This window comes from Gouania willdenowi, chromosome 14, assembly GCF_900634775.1.
Source record: "Gouania willdenowi chromosome 14, fGouWil2.1, whole genome shotgun sequence".
Lineage (NCBI taxonomy): Eukaryota > Metazoa > Chordata > Actinopteri > Blenniiformes > Gobiesocidae > Gouania > Gouania willdenowi.
Genome location: NC_041057.1, coordinates 9,091,488 through 9,110,586, shown reverse-complemented (window position 1 = coordinate 9,110,586; position 19,099 = coordinate 9,091,488). Strand labels below are relative to the sequence as shown.

At 36.5% G+C, this 19,099-nt stretch overlaps 1 protein-coding gene across 2 annotated transcripts in view; it reads left to right on the top strand.

The window, feature by feature from the left end:
- The window catches only part of LOC114475252 (short transient receptor potential channel 4-like), a 38,238-nt gene extending 20,405 nt beyond the window's left edge, over positions 1-17,833 (top strand). The window contains exons 7-15 of one of the 2 annotated variants that reach the window (XM_028465921.1): positions 10,350-10,695; positions 11,457-11,596; positions 11,686-11,886; positions 12,008-12,129; positions 14,062-14,257; positions 14,333-14,527; positions 14,986-15,027; positions 15,297-15,386; positions 15,865-17,833. In XM_028465921.1, the coding sequence (XP_028321722.1) occupies positions 10,350-10,695; positions 11,457-11,596; positions 11,686-11,886; positions 12,008-12,129; positions 14,062-14,257; positions 14,333-14,527; positions 14,986-15,027; positions 15,297-15,386; positions 15,865-16,548 (2,016 nt within the window). In that variant the 3' untranslated portion in view covers positions 16,549-17,833. The remainder of the gene's footprint in view (positions 1-10,349; positions 10,696-11,456; positions 11,597-11,685; positions 11,887-12,007; positions 12,130-14,061; positions 14,258-14,332; positions 14,528-14,985; positions 15,028-15,296; positions 15,387-15,864) is intronic. The other variant, XM_028465923.1, reaches the window with a different exon arrangement.
- The last annotated feature ends 1,266 nt before the right edge of the window (positions 17,834-19,099 follow it).

Here is a 19,099-nt window from a genome sequence, read left to right as displayed (position 1 = left end):
CATAGCCTCCATCAGTATTATCATTTTTTTGTTGTATTTTGTCAATATACTGCACAGGAAGTTACACCCATATTTAGAAAGTGGACGCTCCAGGAATAAGACAGGAATAAGACAGCTGGTCTGTTTTTTTTTATTTTGACAAAGGACCAGTTGTTGCATGCCCCATTCCTTCAGAAAGCCTGTCAACGTGAGGTTTTTACTGAAGCATTTCATTGTCCTTTATGGCAGTTGACAAATGCTTCAGCGGCTCATACAGATGACCGATAGGGACTGAGGACGTTGACTTTGATTAAAGCTCCAAGGCTTAATTTTCTTACTTAATTTTCAATGAGGGTTGTTTGGTAGAATAGCAATGAATATGACAAACACCCAATTACAAATACAAGTCAGTCTCCTTTAGAAAGGCAATAACTTGTTGCTTCTATTTACACACACAGTAGTTATCCACACTTACACATGTCCTATAATTCAACTTCATTTATATATTACAACAATATTTCATCTCATAGCGTGTGTCACAAAATATAAATGAAATGTCCAACTACGTAGGTAACAAAACTTCCTCATGAATTACTCAGTTATACTGCAGTTATAAAAGCAACATCACTCACTCTTTTTATTTTTTATTTATTTTTTACCTTGTCTACAAAAGCTATCGCAGTTCATCACTTACTACATAGCGCAATCTTTTAGTAACAGCTATACATGTTTTATTCTTGCAATGAAACAAGTAAAAGTATGTTATTGCTTGATTGTCACCATCAAATTGTGTTGTACGCCACCTTATGTAAAGTCTGTGATTGTTCAAACAAAAATACAGAATAAAAAAAAAAGAAAATCATAAATGTTCACATTTATCAAAGTATTGTTTCCTACAATAGAAAAAAATAACAAATACTACTGGTAATAGTAATATAAAACGGATGAAAATAATACTAATTTACAGTAAATGGTTCAAGTGGACAACAATATAGCATTTGTGCAATGTATTGAGTGGTTTAGTCCTGAAAGTGTAGTAGTTTTGTTTACATGATTATGATGAAATATATACTGTAATGTGACCTAAAGCTCAGACTAGCACTGCATTTAGATCAAAGCACATGATTTCTCAGACTAGCGCTTTGATCTCTGCGCTGTGAGGCGTGTCCCTAAAAAGATTTTAGGCGGCAGGAAAAAAGCGATGTACACATTATTGTGCCCTAGTTTGCACTTCCACGTGTAAATGATATCTCCATCCAAGCAATAAATGATAGATCTTAATCTCTGCAGGATCTTCACTTCTAAATTCCTTGGTTTTGAGACCAATTTTTGTGTAACTTTTTTAATGTATTTCTTTATCCATTTATCTTGCCGTGTCTGCATTTGTCATCAAAGGTTAATTAATGCGACAGCAATGCATGGTTTATTCATTGAGAAAGTAAAATAATTAATTTTTTTTTTGTGTAATTGCAAAGATTTTTTTATTTTATGTTTAGGAGAATTTTGTGGAATTGTTTAAGAGGAAATTCCAAGTTTAAAAAAATTAGAATTCTTTCCACATTTTATGATAACAAGGAAAATGAGGGCAGTCATGTGACATCAGCATGGTAAAACTGTGAGACCAACAAGGGAATTTTTTGGTGATTTACACAATTGTAAATGTTTTCCCTGTCATTTTTCACTTTGTCCTGCGGGTCAAATTGGATGCTCTAAAGCAGGGGTTCTCAACTGGTCTCTCCCTGGGACCCACATTTTACCATGATAATTAAATTGCGACCCACTTTTTTTTCTTTCTTTTTTTTAGAATTCAAACAACTAAAACTAAATTTAGTTTTTAAAAAAATAGCTCTAAATCTATTTATTTTCCTGTACAACATGTTAAAAGAAAAGTTTCTTTCAAAATAAAAGACAAGTCCAACATGAGAGACATTAAGTATTTATTTATTTTTGGCCAGCTCCTCGCGACCCACCCAGTACATGTCCGCGACCCACTTTTGGGTCCCGACCCACCAGTTGAGAATCAGTGCTCTAAAGGGCAGGTTTCGGTCCCGGGCTTGGAGTTTGACACATGTGCGATAAGGAATTAGAAAACAGACTTTGCTTTACATCGTAGGCAGGTTGTGGTGCAGATTTCAGACACAATGCTAGTGTTCACCTGCATAAACAGGTTTTTAAACATCTGCGTTTAACCACACAGAGGGCGTGCGTGTGTGTCTGTGTGCGTGTGTGCGCGTGGCTTGTCTTTTTTCTCTTTTTTTTTTTTTTACCATCTTCCCTCATTCTCAGCTGCATTCTGAGAAAGAATGTCAGTTTGAATCTGTGTGTAATGGCCTCACACTTGTTTAAATCAAACTACAGTTATTTCCACACTCCTATTTATAGGTTGCAAGATCACATTACGCTCAATAGTTGTATTGTCCCAGATTTGCTTTTCAACATTATATAAATTATGCGACAGATGGTGTATGTGAGACCTGATCCAAACATAAAAATTCTGTATGGGACAAGTTTAGTACAGTACTTTTTTACGCCAATTATGTACAGGAGTCTGAAAAAAGATGTTAATAAGCTCATTTAGATTCTGCTGAGTAATCGTTTGCATGTAATTTAATCCTTGGGTCATTAATTAAAAACTTCATGTGTAGTTGTTAATGGGTTTATTAAAGGTCAAAATGAAGCTTGAGCAAAAGGCAGAATGTTGAGAAACATATTTAGAAGGCAGCGCCGCACTGGGATGGTGGACATAGTGCATGTTTACTGCACTGCAGCAGTTTGCACTCTAAAAAGGATCAAATGTTGAAATTTTGGCCTGTGTTCTTTGAGTTTGACACTTACTTTAGAGCTTTGCATAGCTGGAATGAAAGATATAAAATCATCTTCAATTAAAGAAAGGGCGATGCCATGTCATCTCAACAAATGGCCCACGCACTTCGATCTAAAAAAAAAAATGTTTTATTTTTTTTTTAAAACAATTGTTCCTTTATAATTCAATAGGCACACTGTACATTTTTAGTTTGATCAGATTCATATTTTTGAGGGGCGGAGTATATGTCAATTTTTGACCGTCATTATTTTTCTTCCATTTTCAGCTTCCTATATCTCAAAAACTACACCACAAACAGGGGAAATATGGTATACTGATACAACTCCACCTACTCTCTCAAAGTATACAAAAAACATGAGAAATGTGGTCATAATCAGTAAAATATTTTTTATGTTACTAATGAAAAACTAATAAACAAATCATTGTCAAACACTGAGGCAAGCTACAATGGCCTCATGTAAAAGATTTTCAATATTTGCATGTGGTGTTAATAAACCCAAAGTTGGGGTCCAAAATAAAAATAAAGAAATAGTTTCATATCCCAAGAAAGAGTAATCTTCATATGATAAATTTAAATAAAGATCAGATGTTTTCTTACATTCCCACATGCGGTTATAGACCAATAAAAATAGTAAAAAAAAAAAAAAAAAAAAAGCATTTTTCTGGATTTCAAGAGTCTGTCACCCAAGAACCAATGCATATCTGTGACTAATCATGAGAGATGTGAACAGTCTTTGTACATAACTCACAGCTGAGGCATACTGTATGTAAAGGTTTTTACTGAAAGCCCAAACATGTTCGACCCTGAAACCTCAACAAACTTTTTACCAATTTGTAGGTGTTGGCATGTCCACCAGATACGATGTATAGCGGATCTTTTTTGTATATTCTGAGACGGTAGGTGGAGCTGTATCAGTATACCAAATTTCTGTTTCCCATGTGATGCAATTCCTGACACATTGGCAGTGACGTGCAGTCATGGTAGGCAGTGCCTACCCAAGGGTGAATTGATCTTTTGATGATTTGTTTTAATTATAATATAATTACAAATGATTTATTTTTCCATTTCCGATAGCCTACGGTACCTATAAGTTGAAAGTGTCAGCAAAAATTGACATCCCCCCCTCACTATTTTGGCCATATCTCAAAAAGTTTTCATCTGATCAAACTAAAAATGTAGACAGGAAAATCATGGAACGATGCAATTGGGAAAAAAAAAAATGAAGACCAAAGTGCATGATGGCATGTCCTGAAAATTTGTTGAAAAGACATGGAATGAACTGAAAGACAATTGTGTTAGATCTGTACTTACCGCGTCATTTATTGCCGTGTTCTTTATTAAGGATGGAGTCGAGGTTCTCTTACACAACAAGTGTTATCCATAAATACTTTAAAACCTTCACTTTTCCCGTTTCTCTAGCCTTCTTTGGTGTCTTACCTCAAAGTAGTAACAATAAAGCACTGAGATTGGCACTTTATCCAATCATTACTTTCCTCATGTTCTGAGTGGATCTCCATTATCAGATATGAGCTGATTCTAGCTGGTTTTATAGCGCGGTGGTCAATAAACTGACCCCAACAGCTGATCCATTTTTTAATGACAGAACGCTGTAAACTGATCCCTGTGTGAGACGTGCTAGAAACACATTGTGTTCTCAGCCTGCTGCATTTATTATAAGCCAAATCTTCCTATAATTAACTCATTGCTTTATATTACAGTAACAGCTATTATTTTAATGAACGTGCTGAGTCACTAAATAAAATGACATATTGGGATGGTGGACGAGCACAGCTGGATGATGATGATGGACAGCTGGGCTGGTCATTTTATCCATATTTTCAGTTCATGGCTGTAAACAAACGCCCCTCCTGCTACCCACTGCCACAACCTCTCCCCAGCAGTGCTTTAATTAACCAGGAGATGTCCCATAATGCCCTTTGGCTGCATCAAATTTATAACAGCGCTCGATTGAACAAAGACTTTGATGAAGAGCCACATGTGACTATGCAGTAACTATCCTCCCTGCTGCCCTTTTCTAGTGATAAATGTCTTTGTCTCCTAAAGTTGTTGGGACTCATTTTGCATCGTCATTACTGAATGGAGCCTCATTTTGTGTTAATGATTGGCCATTTAGAAATTGTATGCCTAACTTATATATAAATATATTATTTGGGTGGTTCACAATATGATGCTCTAAGTAAAAGTTTTCCAAATTTGGCCAGATTGCATTTTTGCTTGTTCCGATTGACATTTTGAACATCTGTACCAAAAATGTTGCCAATATAACATCAATAAAGGGTGGCTCACTTTTTTCTGTATTTTCATTGCTCAACCGAAGAATGCACAACTTTTAGAGATCAGAAATTTGAACAATATAAAGTTAAGTACGTTCATTAATAGTCTCTCCCTGTATTTATACAGGTAATAACATTAGAACAGTTCAAACAATATTCCTAAAAATAGAAAAAACATGAATCTTATGGAAAAAGTGTGCCACCCCTAAATGTGCAGCAATTGGAACAAGGCAAAAAGCAATCTGGCAAAATTTGGTGAAAATTTATTTTGTAACCTAATGTATATATATATATATTTTTTTTTTTCAGCTTTTGTTTTATTTCATTTAAATGTTTTAGTTTTCTTATTAATTTTTTTGTTTTTTAGTTTCATTTTCATTTTGTTTTTACATTTTTATAATACAATATAATATAGGTTTTTTAAAAAAAAACATTTATATTGTATATTGGTATAATAGTATTTGATTTCTGCACCTTTGTTATGATGGTGACTCTTAAAAACAGATTTTAAAAATAAAAATCTCTTTTCAATACTTAATGTATATATATCAGATAAAATAGAAACAAACAAATTCATTATTTTGCGTCTTTCACTTCTTGTTAATGATCATTTTTTTTTAACTGGTGTTTTTTCATGCTTCTCTTTTAACAGTTCAACACAAAGAAGCAACTGTCCTCGTTTAATGAATAGTACCAGACTAATACTTGAGAAAATAAATGTGTGTTTCATTATGCAGCTGTGCATGATTACAGGGTTTTGGTTGAGCTTTTTTCTCTCCACAGTCTCACTCAGGATGTGAGGCTGTGTCATGTATCATGTTTTTTTTTTGTTTTTTTGGTTTTTTTTGCAGTGTGCATTCATTGTGCTCAGGGCCTTTTGTCGGACGGGATCCCGACTCATCTATTCCAGCTCTCTGGCACTAATAATTTGCATGGTTTTATGGATATTGCAGTGAGTCATTGCACCTCTGCTTTTCACTAGAACTGAAAAGGCAAAGGACAATTCTGCTTTCAACTCTTTTTGCACGTGTGAAATGTGAACGCATGCTTGTTTGTCTTTTGTGTGTTTTGCTCAGCGTTGCTGCTGCTGTGCTCTCAGAGGGTACAAAGGCAATTTATAATGGTGGGGAGATAAATCTCCACGGGCTGTCTTTATAAAGAGCTGAGCTCTTAGAGCACAGTCTGTGTTATACCATAGGAGGCCAAATCAGAAAAATAGTGAATTAATAAAATGTGTTGTTTTTTTTTTTCCTTACTTCTATTTTATTATCTCAGCAACTTCAGCAGTGTTTTACTGTTATTTATTTATATATATTGAGTACATCTAAATGATTCACCGTGCAACACACAACTTGTTCCTATCATTTTTAAACTATCAAAGAGATTTGTCAATTTTAACAAGTTGTAGTTTGATGTTGCCCCCTTGTGATATCTCGTAAAAACTACAATTCGTTTTGCTAAACATGTTTTGTCTCTATTAAAGGGGATTAAATTCCACAAACAGGAAGAAGTGCTTTGCTATAAATAGTCATTAACAGTTCATTGCAGCATTAACATCCCAGATTTGGATATTCAGACGTATTATTACAGCATAATTAAAAACTCTTTGTTCAAATGTATTGACTTGTTATAGCTTTACCTTTCCTCTATAAACTAAAACAAGTCCCATGTATTCAGATGGTCAATGTGTCGTCATTTTTACACATGCACAGTTTAAGGAAATGCATTGGAAATAGACTTTTAATTAGATCAGTAGTGTTTTCTTGTCAGAACAACTCTCCAGACGTTAAAATAATTAGCATTTATTTAATCTCAAAGGTTAAATCGCAATATGTGCAAAAAGCGTATTACTTAAATCCTTTTTAAATGTAATGATAAAAAATATTTTAATATAAAGAAAAAAGTGGTATTTGCTTTTTTTTCTTCGTGAAAAAACAAACAAAACAAGATTAGAGAACAATATTTTTTTTTTTATTAAACTTTAATTGAATGTTGAGTTTAAATAATTTTGTATTGTTGTGAATGTTGGTGTGATTAGGTCACGTGACATTTTACTGCTTTGGTGATCGTGACATCAGAAGGATGTTATATCTTTGATAACAAACTGAATAGAAGGGTTTATATATATATATATATATATATATATATATATATATATATATAAACATGACTGTCTCACTCCAATTAAATTCTTCCTCTATTGCTGTTGCATCATTATGAACAGAACCTTTTCTCCCATCGGATTCATGATCTCGACTGAAAGTGCGTAATGGCACGCCACAGATTTCCTGTTTTAAATGAGTTATTGCCTAATTATTACAGCGTCTTTGTTGAATATCATCGTTATGGTAATTGCGTAAATGTCTGACCTCATTATCTTCGCTGTCAGTGCAAAATACATCGTGTTCATTAGGACCAAACTTCAAGTGGCCCAGAACAGTTAGTTTACCGTCATTAATTGAAGATAGAGCTCTAACAAGTAGCGAGGCTAAAACGAACCTTTTTGTTCACTGTTCAATCACTTTCATTTTTTATTTTGCTTTTGGTGCAGACCCCGACACTGAGCTACGATCGTTCCATCTTTTTTTTAGGATTCTGGTCCAAATAAACCCTTTTATTTAACACTGTATTCCTGACAGCGTTCCTCACTGCTCCCCTCATCCATGAAATGCATCTCCTCGCCTGCTCTGTCACTGCTTCGCCCCACGTGTTTGTTGGCGATTCCGTAAAGTCTGTAAATGTGAGCTATTCTCCCACAGCCCCCCGAGACAGATACAGATCAGTGGTTTCCATGGAAACGGGGCTGCAGAGTTGAAGTGTTGGCACCCAATGGTGACGGCCAATGCTGTGTGTGTGATTGTGTGCATTCATATGCGTTGACGGCTCTTTTTTTTTTTTTTTTTAATAAGACTTCGCACCGCACAGTGTAGTTTATCACCTGGAGCTGCAGATGTGGGGCAGCTGTGGATCACATCCACCCACAGAAATGGACTGCATTATCCTTTAAACCAATCCCTGTACGATTGAGCCACTGCAATGCAGGCTTTGAGTTCCCCCTTCTGTAATGCACCTCGAGCTGATGACCATGTCTAACGTTAGCAAACATCTAAACCACACAGGGGTAACTGGTGGCCCCGGGGGCCAAAGGCAGCTCTCGGTTTAATTCTGTTCAGCAAATGAACAAAATGACTCAAAAAATGCACAAAAGGGTAACAAAAAAAGACACAACAAAAACACGCAAAATGACAGTAAAAAAAATACACAAAAACATGTCAAATTAATACACAAAGAATACACTAAAACACAAAATCACTCTATAAACATGCAGTACACATAATGAAAACAAAAATACACGAAATCACTCCCAAAACAAACAAAATATCTAAAAACAACAACAAATATACACCAAATGACGCATTAGATGCATAACTAAAACAAAAATACACTAAATGGCTCCACAAACACCCAAAAAAAAGAACCACATTATATAATACGGCTCCAAAATCAGACAAAATGACTACAGAAATACACAAAATTCCTCCAAAAACGCAGACTAAATAAAACCTTTGGTCGTTCCTGTATTATTGCTCAGATTTGTCAGTAGACAATCACATTTTGGCCCCCGCTGTGATAACAGTTGCCCATCTCTGGTCTAAATAATTAAGGACAGCTGCCCTTAGAAGTGATCTCACAGAAACACAATATATCCAGCAAACCAAAAAGGGGAAAATATGGCCAAAGGACTCTTAATGCTTTTAAGTGTTTCAATCTTTAAAATGAAAAAAATGTTCTTTTCCTCTATAAATCTGGTGCCAAACATTGTCATATTTCTTAGGAAACGAAGTGAACCATCAGGAAATCAATGTCTTCAGCACAATTCCATTCTAGAATGAACCTTTTTTGGATCATAACAGTCAAACAATGTCTGTCTGAACCTGTTGAAGTGCAGAATATTACACACACTTCCTACTTTTTGTTTTTCTTTATGCTTTGTGCTTTTAAGCTTTTCACATTTGTTATGGTTGGCATTTAGAGTTAGTCAGTTGGTCATGGATTTTTTAGCAGATGCACTCCGAGTTCCCATGGATTTTCACTGTAAAAATGAACTGGTGATTGTTGACTGTGATTGTGTTTGTCTCTGTATGTTGAGCATGTGATAACCTGGCCTCCTGTTCCAGGAGTGCTCTGACCTTTTCAAGTATTGGAAAGAAACACAGTGTCCTGATAGGCTGATAAGAATATTACACCAGTGTTACTTTGACGTTTTCGGCATTGGGAGTTTTTCTGAGGTGTTGATTTGCTGTTATGGCTTTTTTCAATTACAACTGATATATAGCAACATCAACTTTTTGCGTGTTTATAGTAAAGTAAACCCTATCCTGAAAGCAAGTGAAGAAACGTATGCAAGAACATGGTGAAGACATCATTGAAAATACAGTAAATGTGTTTTTATTCAGTGCTGGGGTCAAATATAATTGCAATCACGTAATTGTTCATTAATTACAATTATGGCATAATTATTACTCTAATCAAAATTGGGAAAAAAAAAAACATGTTCCTGTTGTAATCATAATTGAATTGTAATTGAGTTTGTAATTGCAATTGGCATGAAAGTTCTGTAAAAACTACCATTTAAACTCAAACCTGTGGAACCATGTTACAGTTCTATGATTTATACTAACTGTATGTAGTAAACAATTATTAAAATGTGTTTTATATCAAATTTTCCCACTACCTGTCAATTCTCCTCAAGATCATTTGATAATAAAAAAAAAAAAAAAAAAAAAAAAAATCAAATGTTATACTGACAGAAAAAAGGCTCAGACTCCCACACCAAAAATATTAAAACCAATGTTTTTTATGGCTAAGGAAGCCTAACAAGGTAACCAAGAGATGAGAAAGAAATTGGATGAAAGATGATATTTTTTAGTGTATTTTACAGATGATTTTAGACATGGGTCAAAACCAACCTGTTACCATAACTGAAAGCCAACAATTGGAGGCTCAACAATTGGGATTAATTGTAACTGAGAATGTAATTGTAACTGATTTTTAGGGTAAAATAATAATTGTAATTGGAAAAAATGCCGGTCACCATAATGGTAATTGAGCATGGATAATTGAAGACGTAATTGTAATTGGAAAATGTAACTGACTCCAACCCTGGTTGGATTTGTTCAGTTTTTTATAGGGTTGTGGTAATAAATGATCAGGTAAAGAAATAAAACCCATGTTTTTCTTTCTTTTTAAGTTTGTAGCTCAGCCAAACTGTCAGCAGCTTTTGGCGTCCCGGTGGTATGACGAGTTCCCCGGCTGGAGGAGGCGCCACTGGGCTGGAAAGTTCATCACCTGCATCTTCATCGGCCTCCTGTACCCGGTCTTTGCTCTGTGCTACCTCATCGCTCCGAAGAGTCGCTACGGCCTCTTCATCCGCAAACCTTTCATCAAGTTCATCTGCCACACAGCGTCCTACCTGACCTTTCTGTTCCTCCTCCTACTCGCCTCGCAGCACATCGTCACCACAGAGCAGGACAGGCAGGACAGGCAAGGCCCTGCACCTACCACTGTGGAGTGGATGATCCTTCCCTGGGTGCTGGGTGAGTAAAAAGGAGAGAAACTAAAAGCAGTTCTTGTGAATACAAACCCATGGTCATTTTTATATTTTTTTATATTCCTATTGGAAAACTTAAAAACAATAAATAATTGTAAGACAAGCTACAATAGCCTCATGTGAATCTGTGAGTGGTCTTAATAACCCAAAGTTTGGGTCCAAAATAAAAAAAATATTGTTTTATATCTCAAGAAAGAGTTACCTTTAGACTATAAATAAAAGCAGAGATCAGAACCAATACATATACAGTATGTGACTCATCATTAGTGATTTGAACTATGTACATAGCTCAAAGCTGATCAAATGACAGGGAGCTGAGGCATGAGGCAAGACCCAAACCCTGACAAAATAGGAAAAAATCCTATTTTGAGGCGCTGACATGTCCACCAGGTAGAACATATAGCAGATGTTTTTGTATATTCTGAGAGAGTAGGTAGAGCTGTATTAGTGTTCCACATCTCTGTTTCCTATGTGATGTAATTTTTGAGATATTGGAAATTGAAAATGGAAAAACACATGAAAATCAACACATACCCCCCTCACTTAATTGTCCATATCTCAAAAAGCATTACTCCAATCAAACTAAAAATTTACAGTGTGCCTATTGAATAATTAAGTAACAACTGGACTAAAGTGCTTGGGATGTCCTGAAAATGTATGGAAATGACATGGAATGACCCTTTTGACTTTGCCCTACATGGTTTAAAAAACTAATATCTTGTACCAAAGATATATTTGTGTTTGTAGGCTTCATTTGGGCAGAGATTAAGCAGATGTGGGATGGAGGTTTCCAAGACTACGTCCATGACTGGTGGAACCTGATGGACTTTGTCATGAACTCTCTGTACCTCGCCACCATATCCCTCAAGATTGTTGCTTACACTAAGGTACGCATTTTGTCTGACTTACAGATATTTTACACCCTTTGCTGAGATTAAATACCTTTGTTTGCTGTTTTTTTCCCCCATGAATACAGTTCAGCGGCAGTAAACCCAGGAACCAGTGGGAGATGTGGCACCCGACTCTGGTGGCTGAGGCAGTGTTTGCCATAGCCAACATTTTCAGCTCCCTGCGCCTCATCTCACTGTTCACAGCCAACTCTCACCTTGGCCCACTGCAGATTTCACTGGGGAGAATGTTGCTGGACATCCTGAAGTTCCTCTTCATCTACTGTCTGGTAAACTCACTGATATGTGAACTATGAAAGGAATAAATCGGGTCACGTTTATTTTGCTCGATCACGTGGATCAGAGTGCGTTTTACTGTATATGCTCACGTCTTCTTTTTTTCCCCACCAGGTCCTGTTAGCATTTGCTAATGGGTTAAATCAGCTCTATTTTTATTATGAGACCAAGGCCTCTGATGAGAAAGGAAAATGTAAAGGCATCCGCTGTGTAGAGCAGAATAACGCCTTCTCTACGTGAGTTTCAACAAGTTTAAAGCTGCTGAGGATGATGACTAACATTTTAGTAACACAAATAAAGACAGCGTAGGCCTCATACAACAAGAAATCAAAGGTATTTAGTCACGACAAACAGGAGAATTTACTCAGATGTCGAAGGTTGAATTTGCTGCTCGCAAGTTTGTTTTTGAATCCATTACAAACAACGGGTTTGTTGACAAATGGTCATGTGACGGGAACTTTACTTCAAAATCTTTAACTATATATACAGTATCAACAAAACAACATATATGCATACATAGTTGTATAATAATAAAGTAAATAATCAAACAAGAAATAAGTTGATTAGAGACACATCAGTGCAGATTTTAAAACTGAACGCTCCATGGTCTTCACAACTTTTCAAATATTGTGCGATTAGATAATTATGTTTTGTGATTAATTAATCTAATTTATCTGTTTTTTAATCTCACCTAAAAATTGCTGAGAAACACCCTCAACTTCAGGTATTTTCAACTGAATTACATTATTGTGGCAGATCGAAACATTTATGTACAACAAAGTGCCTTAATAAAGTCATTTATTGTTTGTTTTTAACAGACTTGAACTATTTTCATTCCTCTGTATGTGAGATTAGACCCAAGGACTGCTGATACTTTTAATTTAGACCATCAGGGAAAATATTGATGTGTACTTTAGTCAATCTACAAATAATAGAAAATACAAATGAAATAAAACATCAGGTTTATATGAAGTGCTATAAGTTTTCACACCAGTAAGAACATTTTTTTTTTTTTTATCAATACAATTATTGAACACCAAACATGTTGCTTTTTCTCTCCTTCAAATAATATATAATAAATAAAACAGACCCATTAACCACAGTGCTGTCAATTAGCACATCAAAAATAACATTCTTCATCACAAAATAAAGTACAGTAATAACATCAAGTAGTCACTTCTAGTAGTAGTATCCCCACATCATCTACCATCGATAGTGGTTGACTGTCATTTATCCACTGACTTTGTTTATTTGTCACTCATGGACTTATTCATTTTGGCTCTGAACCCTGTCATCTTTTCCAGTGTGGATTGGCCTCTTGGTGTAGTGTAGTGTCGGTAGGACCGCTGTCTGTGCTAGCTGCTACCTAGTTAGCATTGGGGAGGAAGAGCTCCGGTGATCCACAAACGTTCTTGCGCCATTTGCACACAACTGAGCTTTAGTTTTCCATCTGGTGTGTTTTTTTTAACTGAAATTAACACCCACAAAGACTTCTCCTAAGGTTCTACCGTTGTCGCCGGTGTATCAGTATTATGGGTATACCGGAAACGCGTGCAATGAGAACAAGCGATTAACGCGATTAATATTTTAGCGTGTTATTTTTTCCTGTATCTAATTGATCGCATATAACATGTTAAAGTGACAGCCCTAACATATATTTCCTGGACAATACAAATCCAGTCATCAATAGTGTGAATGTTGTCACATAGTTGTTTTCTAGTACAGCAGCCAGTAGAATATTGCACAAATATTTATTCACATTTCCCTTCATTTGAGCTGGTCTGTTCCCTAAATATAAGGTCAAAAAGTCATGTAGTATGGCCACATAAATAACTTTCTCAATACTGTTCCTGAGCTGGAAATTAAAATTCAGCTTCATTCAGGTGTTTTCGTGGAAAGCCACAATATCAACATCCACCATTGTTTGGACACAACTTTCAATTGATGAAAACTCCAGAAATGTCACTTTTGGGGAGAGTTTTGGGGGCAGTCTAATGTCAATAGTGCCTGAGAACAGCATTTGAATGAAATACTGTACAGCAGCATCCCCAGCAGCATTAAGGTTTTTCTTTTTCCTTTGGAAACAGTTGATTGATGGTGTGACGCTGAATGCCAAATAGATAGTCGTAGGGCTGTGCGATTTTAGTATGTTTGTGTTTCCCCTTTAGGTTATTTGAGACCCTACAGTCTCTCTTCTGGTCCATCTTTGGTCTGATTAGCCTCTATGTGACCAACGTGGATGCAGATCATCAATTCACTGAGTTTGTTGGTGCAACCATGTTTGGCACGTACAACATAATTTCATTGGTGGTGCTCCTAAACATGCTCATAGCCATGATGAACAACTCCTACCAGCACATTGCAGTAAGTCCTCATAAAGCTATGCACGCAAACACCTGAATAAGGAAAAAATGTAACGGTGTTGTCTTGTTGTTTTAGGACCATGCAGACATTGAGTGGAAGTTTGCCAGGACAAAGCTGTGGATGAGTTACTTTGAGGAGGGGGCCACACTGCCCACCCCCTTTAACATCATCCCTAGCCCCAAATCATTCTTGTACCTCATGTGTTGGATTAAGAGGCAGGTGTGCAAAAGGACCATCTCAAAGCGCCGGGAAACCCTTGGGACTCTTGGAGTACGTCTTTAATTTTTTTTTTTTCTGTCAAACATTTGTAACCGATTATGTAACGAAAGTGAAGATAGGAATTTGTATGAATCGTACTTATTTATATTCGTAATAACTTTTTTTTTTTTTTATAATGTTCTGTTATGCACAGATCCAAAGGCCATTAGAGAAATTTAAATCTGATTTATGCAGATGTAGTGTAGTATTTCACCTTAAACTAAGAAGGCACTGGGTTGGACTGCATAGTCCTCTAATGTCCGATAATATAAAATCATAATTTCTACTCAAATTAAATAGCTATTTTTATCTATTCTAACCTGAAGATAAAACAATTACCTGATGAACTGACAAAGAACAAACACTTTATAGTTAGTTTATACTTTTGTCAAGTTTTTAACGCTTTTAAAAACTAAATATGCTTTATTTTTAGTTTTATTCTTCTGGTTTGGTGCATCATGTTTTTGCAGAGACGAGCTGCTGAGAACCTAAGGATCAATCATCAGTATCAGGTAAAACCATCACGGTTTTCTCTGTTTTTGTGACTATTTTATTTTTTTCATACATTTTCAGCCAGTCAATAGTCTCCTGAATTAGTCTTGCAATTACCGCAATCATCAGCATTCTTTGCACACAGTTTTGAAATGTGAACACCTGCAAAATGATTGGGGATTGTTGTGTTTCCTTTGAGATGGAGCATAGATGAGTTTAAAATATTGATTTATTTTGTCTTTTGAGTTATCGGAATTGTGTTAAAAATGTTTTTTTCCCAATTTTACAGGAGGTGGTGAGAAACTTAGTGAAACGTTACGTCGCGGCTATGATCAGAGAGGCAAAGACAGAAGAAGGTCTGACAGAAGAGAATTTCAAGGTAAACTCACTTTTAACACCATGACTCGATTACTGAAATTAGCTTTACTCTGATTATCTGATATTTAGGGATTGATTGTGGAGGTTCATTTCCATTTTAATAACCAACAAAAATGTCATAGTTTAGCAACAGGGGAGCAAGTTACAAATATAAATAAATGAATGTAAAGCTGGACCCAACCATCACTAAATGTATTAAAAACCTTTTTTCCTTTTTCTGGCTCAAAGCACTAAATTGTTGGTTAATGGCAGCTGTGGTTTTGATCATAATGTGCAGTTGGCTGAAAACCACCCAACAATGAAATGTCCACGTGTGCTTTTTGAGAAGGAGAAAGTGCTTCATCATTATTATGTAAATCTGACTAAATTCACTTAGTATTGATTGAATTGAAATGGGAGTAAAACGCTGCAGAGTGCCCTGCAGATGCTGCATTCAGGAGTTGGATATATTTTTTACCTAATTTCACTTATTCCTTCAGGAGCTGAAACAGGACATATCCAGCTTTCGTTATGAGGTGTTGGGCATGATGAGGACGGGGAATCCTGCCCTGCAAGCAGCAAACGCCAGTGGCAGCTCAGTAGATTCCAGGTTGGCTTACCCAAATTCCTCATTAAAGGTTACCTCGTGTTCACCCAGCAGCCAGGTGAAAAGCAAACTCAATCGATTCAAGATGGCAGCGTCCATCCTCAAACAGTGCTGCTCGACAGCTTCACCCAGGCCACCCGACGCATTCAACGGACAACCCAACGGACTCCTGTCAGCTGTCTCAGAGGAAAGCTCCAGGGAGCAAACGAGTCAGAGAGGAAACTGCCCCAAAGACAACTTAGACTTGTTTCGAAAACCGCACTGGACTGGCAAAGAGACTCTGTCGAGCGTGGGAGAGTTCTCTAGAGAGATGTACTCTTTGTCAGAGGAAGCAGAGGAGTCCAGGGGATCAGAGACAGAGCAGAAGGACAAGGAGCATCTGGGTACAGATATCAGCGGAAAAGAACTAGTGGTGAAAACTGAGGAAGAACTCTCAGAGAAGGGAGAGGAGAAAGACATCCAGAACAGTTCGTCTGAAGGTGGAGGTAAAGAAAGTGAGGAAAGGGACACGAGTTTCATCTCTGCTGAGGCTGGAGCTGATGAGTGCTTGGCAGGACCGTCAAAAGAAGATCCTTAAAACAAGGACAGAAATACTGTAGCAGATACAGAAAGACTGACAATCAATGTACGATTCAAGTGACGTGTTTAACTTTTTAAAATAATATGTTAGTTTTATAAGGTATCCCCACAAGTTCTTTCATATAGCCCATGTGCTAATTCCTCTATTACCTCTTAAAATAAAATTGGTTCTTTCTGGCCCTTCTGGCCGCACCCAGAAAGAACTCATAAGGACACAGGAAAGCAATCAGTAGGTGCTTTGATGCTTTCCTTATCAAAGATCTCGTGAGGATACATCAAAGCGGTCACTAGATTCCTCTGAGGAAGACTGACAGTTGGCAGTCGAAACATGTCAGGAGATCAAATTTCCTAAGAAAAAAAAGTTGCCTGAATAAATAAAACCATAACATATTATTTCCAAAAAGAAGACAAAATCCACTTGCTGGAATTATTACATTGATCTGCTGACATGTTTCGACTGTCAGCTGTCAGTCTTCCTCAGAGGCATCTGCTGAATATTGTCAATGTTTAGTTGGCCATGCCCAGAAAGAACTCATCAAAGGACACATCAAAGCGATCAGCAAACGCCTCTATGGAAAACTGATAGTTGACAGTCGAAACATGTCAGGAGATCAAAATAAATTTCTTGAAAAAAGTTGTTTGAATAAATGAAACCTCAACGTATTATTTAAAAAAAAGAATACAAAATGAACTTGCTGGATCTGCTTTGATCTTTGGAGACTCAGGGAGGTCTTTGATTTTAGTGTCTCAGTGTTGTCGCAGAAATGAAAATGCAGCAGAAGTAAAATGAGCTCTGTGTAAGAACTGAATGGGACTTTGGCATAAGGTTAAATCATCTTATCTCTTCCCAGCAGATGATTGAAATGTAATTATCTCTTTTATACCCCTTTGGCCCCTTGCCCTGGATTGTCATGTTTGTTTGCAAGTTTTTATCTTTGATCGATCTCACTCTACCTCTTCCACGCCAAGATTTTGTCAAACCATGTTAAATCCATCTTTTTCAAACCCAATTTTCTGCTTTAATTTGCCGGTTTGTGCACTTTACACACTTTATTACAGTAAGCAGTCTCTCAAAGAGGTGTCGAGCTCTGAACATCAACATCTGTCAGTGTTTTTCTATGCAAACCCTCACTGCCCGTTCATCTTAGCATATTATTCATGTTTGATCCGACTGAAGGGGGAAAAAAAATGTTATTTTGAACAGTTTTGGCTGTTTCTACATTTTAAATGTCATGTTAGGTTAGATGAATGATGTGATCCAAAATAAAATATAGATTATGATTTTTTAAATGTCATTTTTTAAAAAAATGTTGTACAACTGAAAACAACTTCATGCTCACATGCCATTCTGTAAATTGTACAGAGGATGGGTGATTTGAGTCTATAGAAATGGATGCATTACCACATCATATCCACAAGGGAGCGATGTTATACATAAGAGTTTTTTGCCTGCTGCTGTGAGTGCAGAGATCAGGATAATTAAAACATGACTGTTGTGTACAGCAAAACTGAGAAACTGGCTATTTTTCTATTTGAATAATTGTATTTTTAAAATTAGAAAGAGCTTTTTAATAATTTTGCAGTAGTTAGTTTCATGAAGCAGTAGAAGTTTACACGTGTAATGCTTGTAATGCATCTGTTTTCTGGTAGGAATTATATCAAAAGGGACGAAACTAGCATTTTTTGTCTTTTCTGAGATTTTGGATGTGGGTTTGAAGGTAATATAATAACTTGTCATATTTTAAGTTTAATGCACATGTTTAGGTCAAATAAAAAAATGAGATGTGATAAAGTATAGTGCACAGTCAGCATCATGTATGCTAATAGTTCTCTTAATTTGGCACACATGATGTGTTAATCTCTCTATAAAAGCAATGAATGTCCGTGTGTGTGTGTGTGTTCCTCAAATATCTCTGCAAATCAGGCTCAGATTGACCTGAGACTTTCAACATGGCTGCTGCTTGGTTCAAGGGTGTGCCATGTCGAATTTGTTTGGAGCCCCACCTCCTGAGTCAACGGATGTCATCAGTCCTAGCTTAATGAGTCCTACCTCAACAGTGACTGTTGCTTTGTGGTTTGAGGGTGTGCGACGTTGGATTTGTATATTAAAGCAAGAAATTTCACAAATGCTTTACAAATTCCGTGAGCTTCTAAACTGACTGTGGATTAATGACACTAAACGAGTCCGGACCGAGTCTGTTCCGGTCTGACGAGATCCGGATTTGCGAGGACAACGAACTGGAATCGGAATAGATAGGGTTCAACTCCCGACAGTTTCCTTGCTAAAAGCCAAAATATATGAAAAAGGAATAGTTATCACTCTACATGTTTCACAAACAAACCTAAATGTCCCTGACATCCCACATTCCAACACAACCTCATTTGGACATCCATGAAAAACCTACTTAACCTCCCACTTTTCTATAGCTATACATACTTCCTAAGGGCACTGCATTAGTATAATTAAATACTGTTTTTATTTTGCAGAAGGAGGTCAGACAAACAGATTGCATTGCGGTAGTTTGTGAAATTGGGGCTTATAAGGTCAT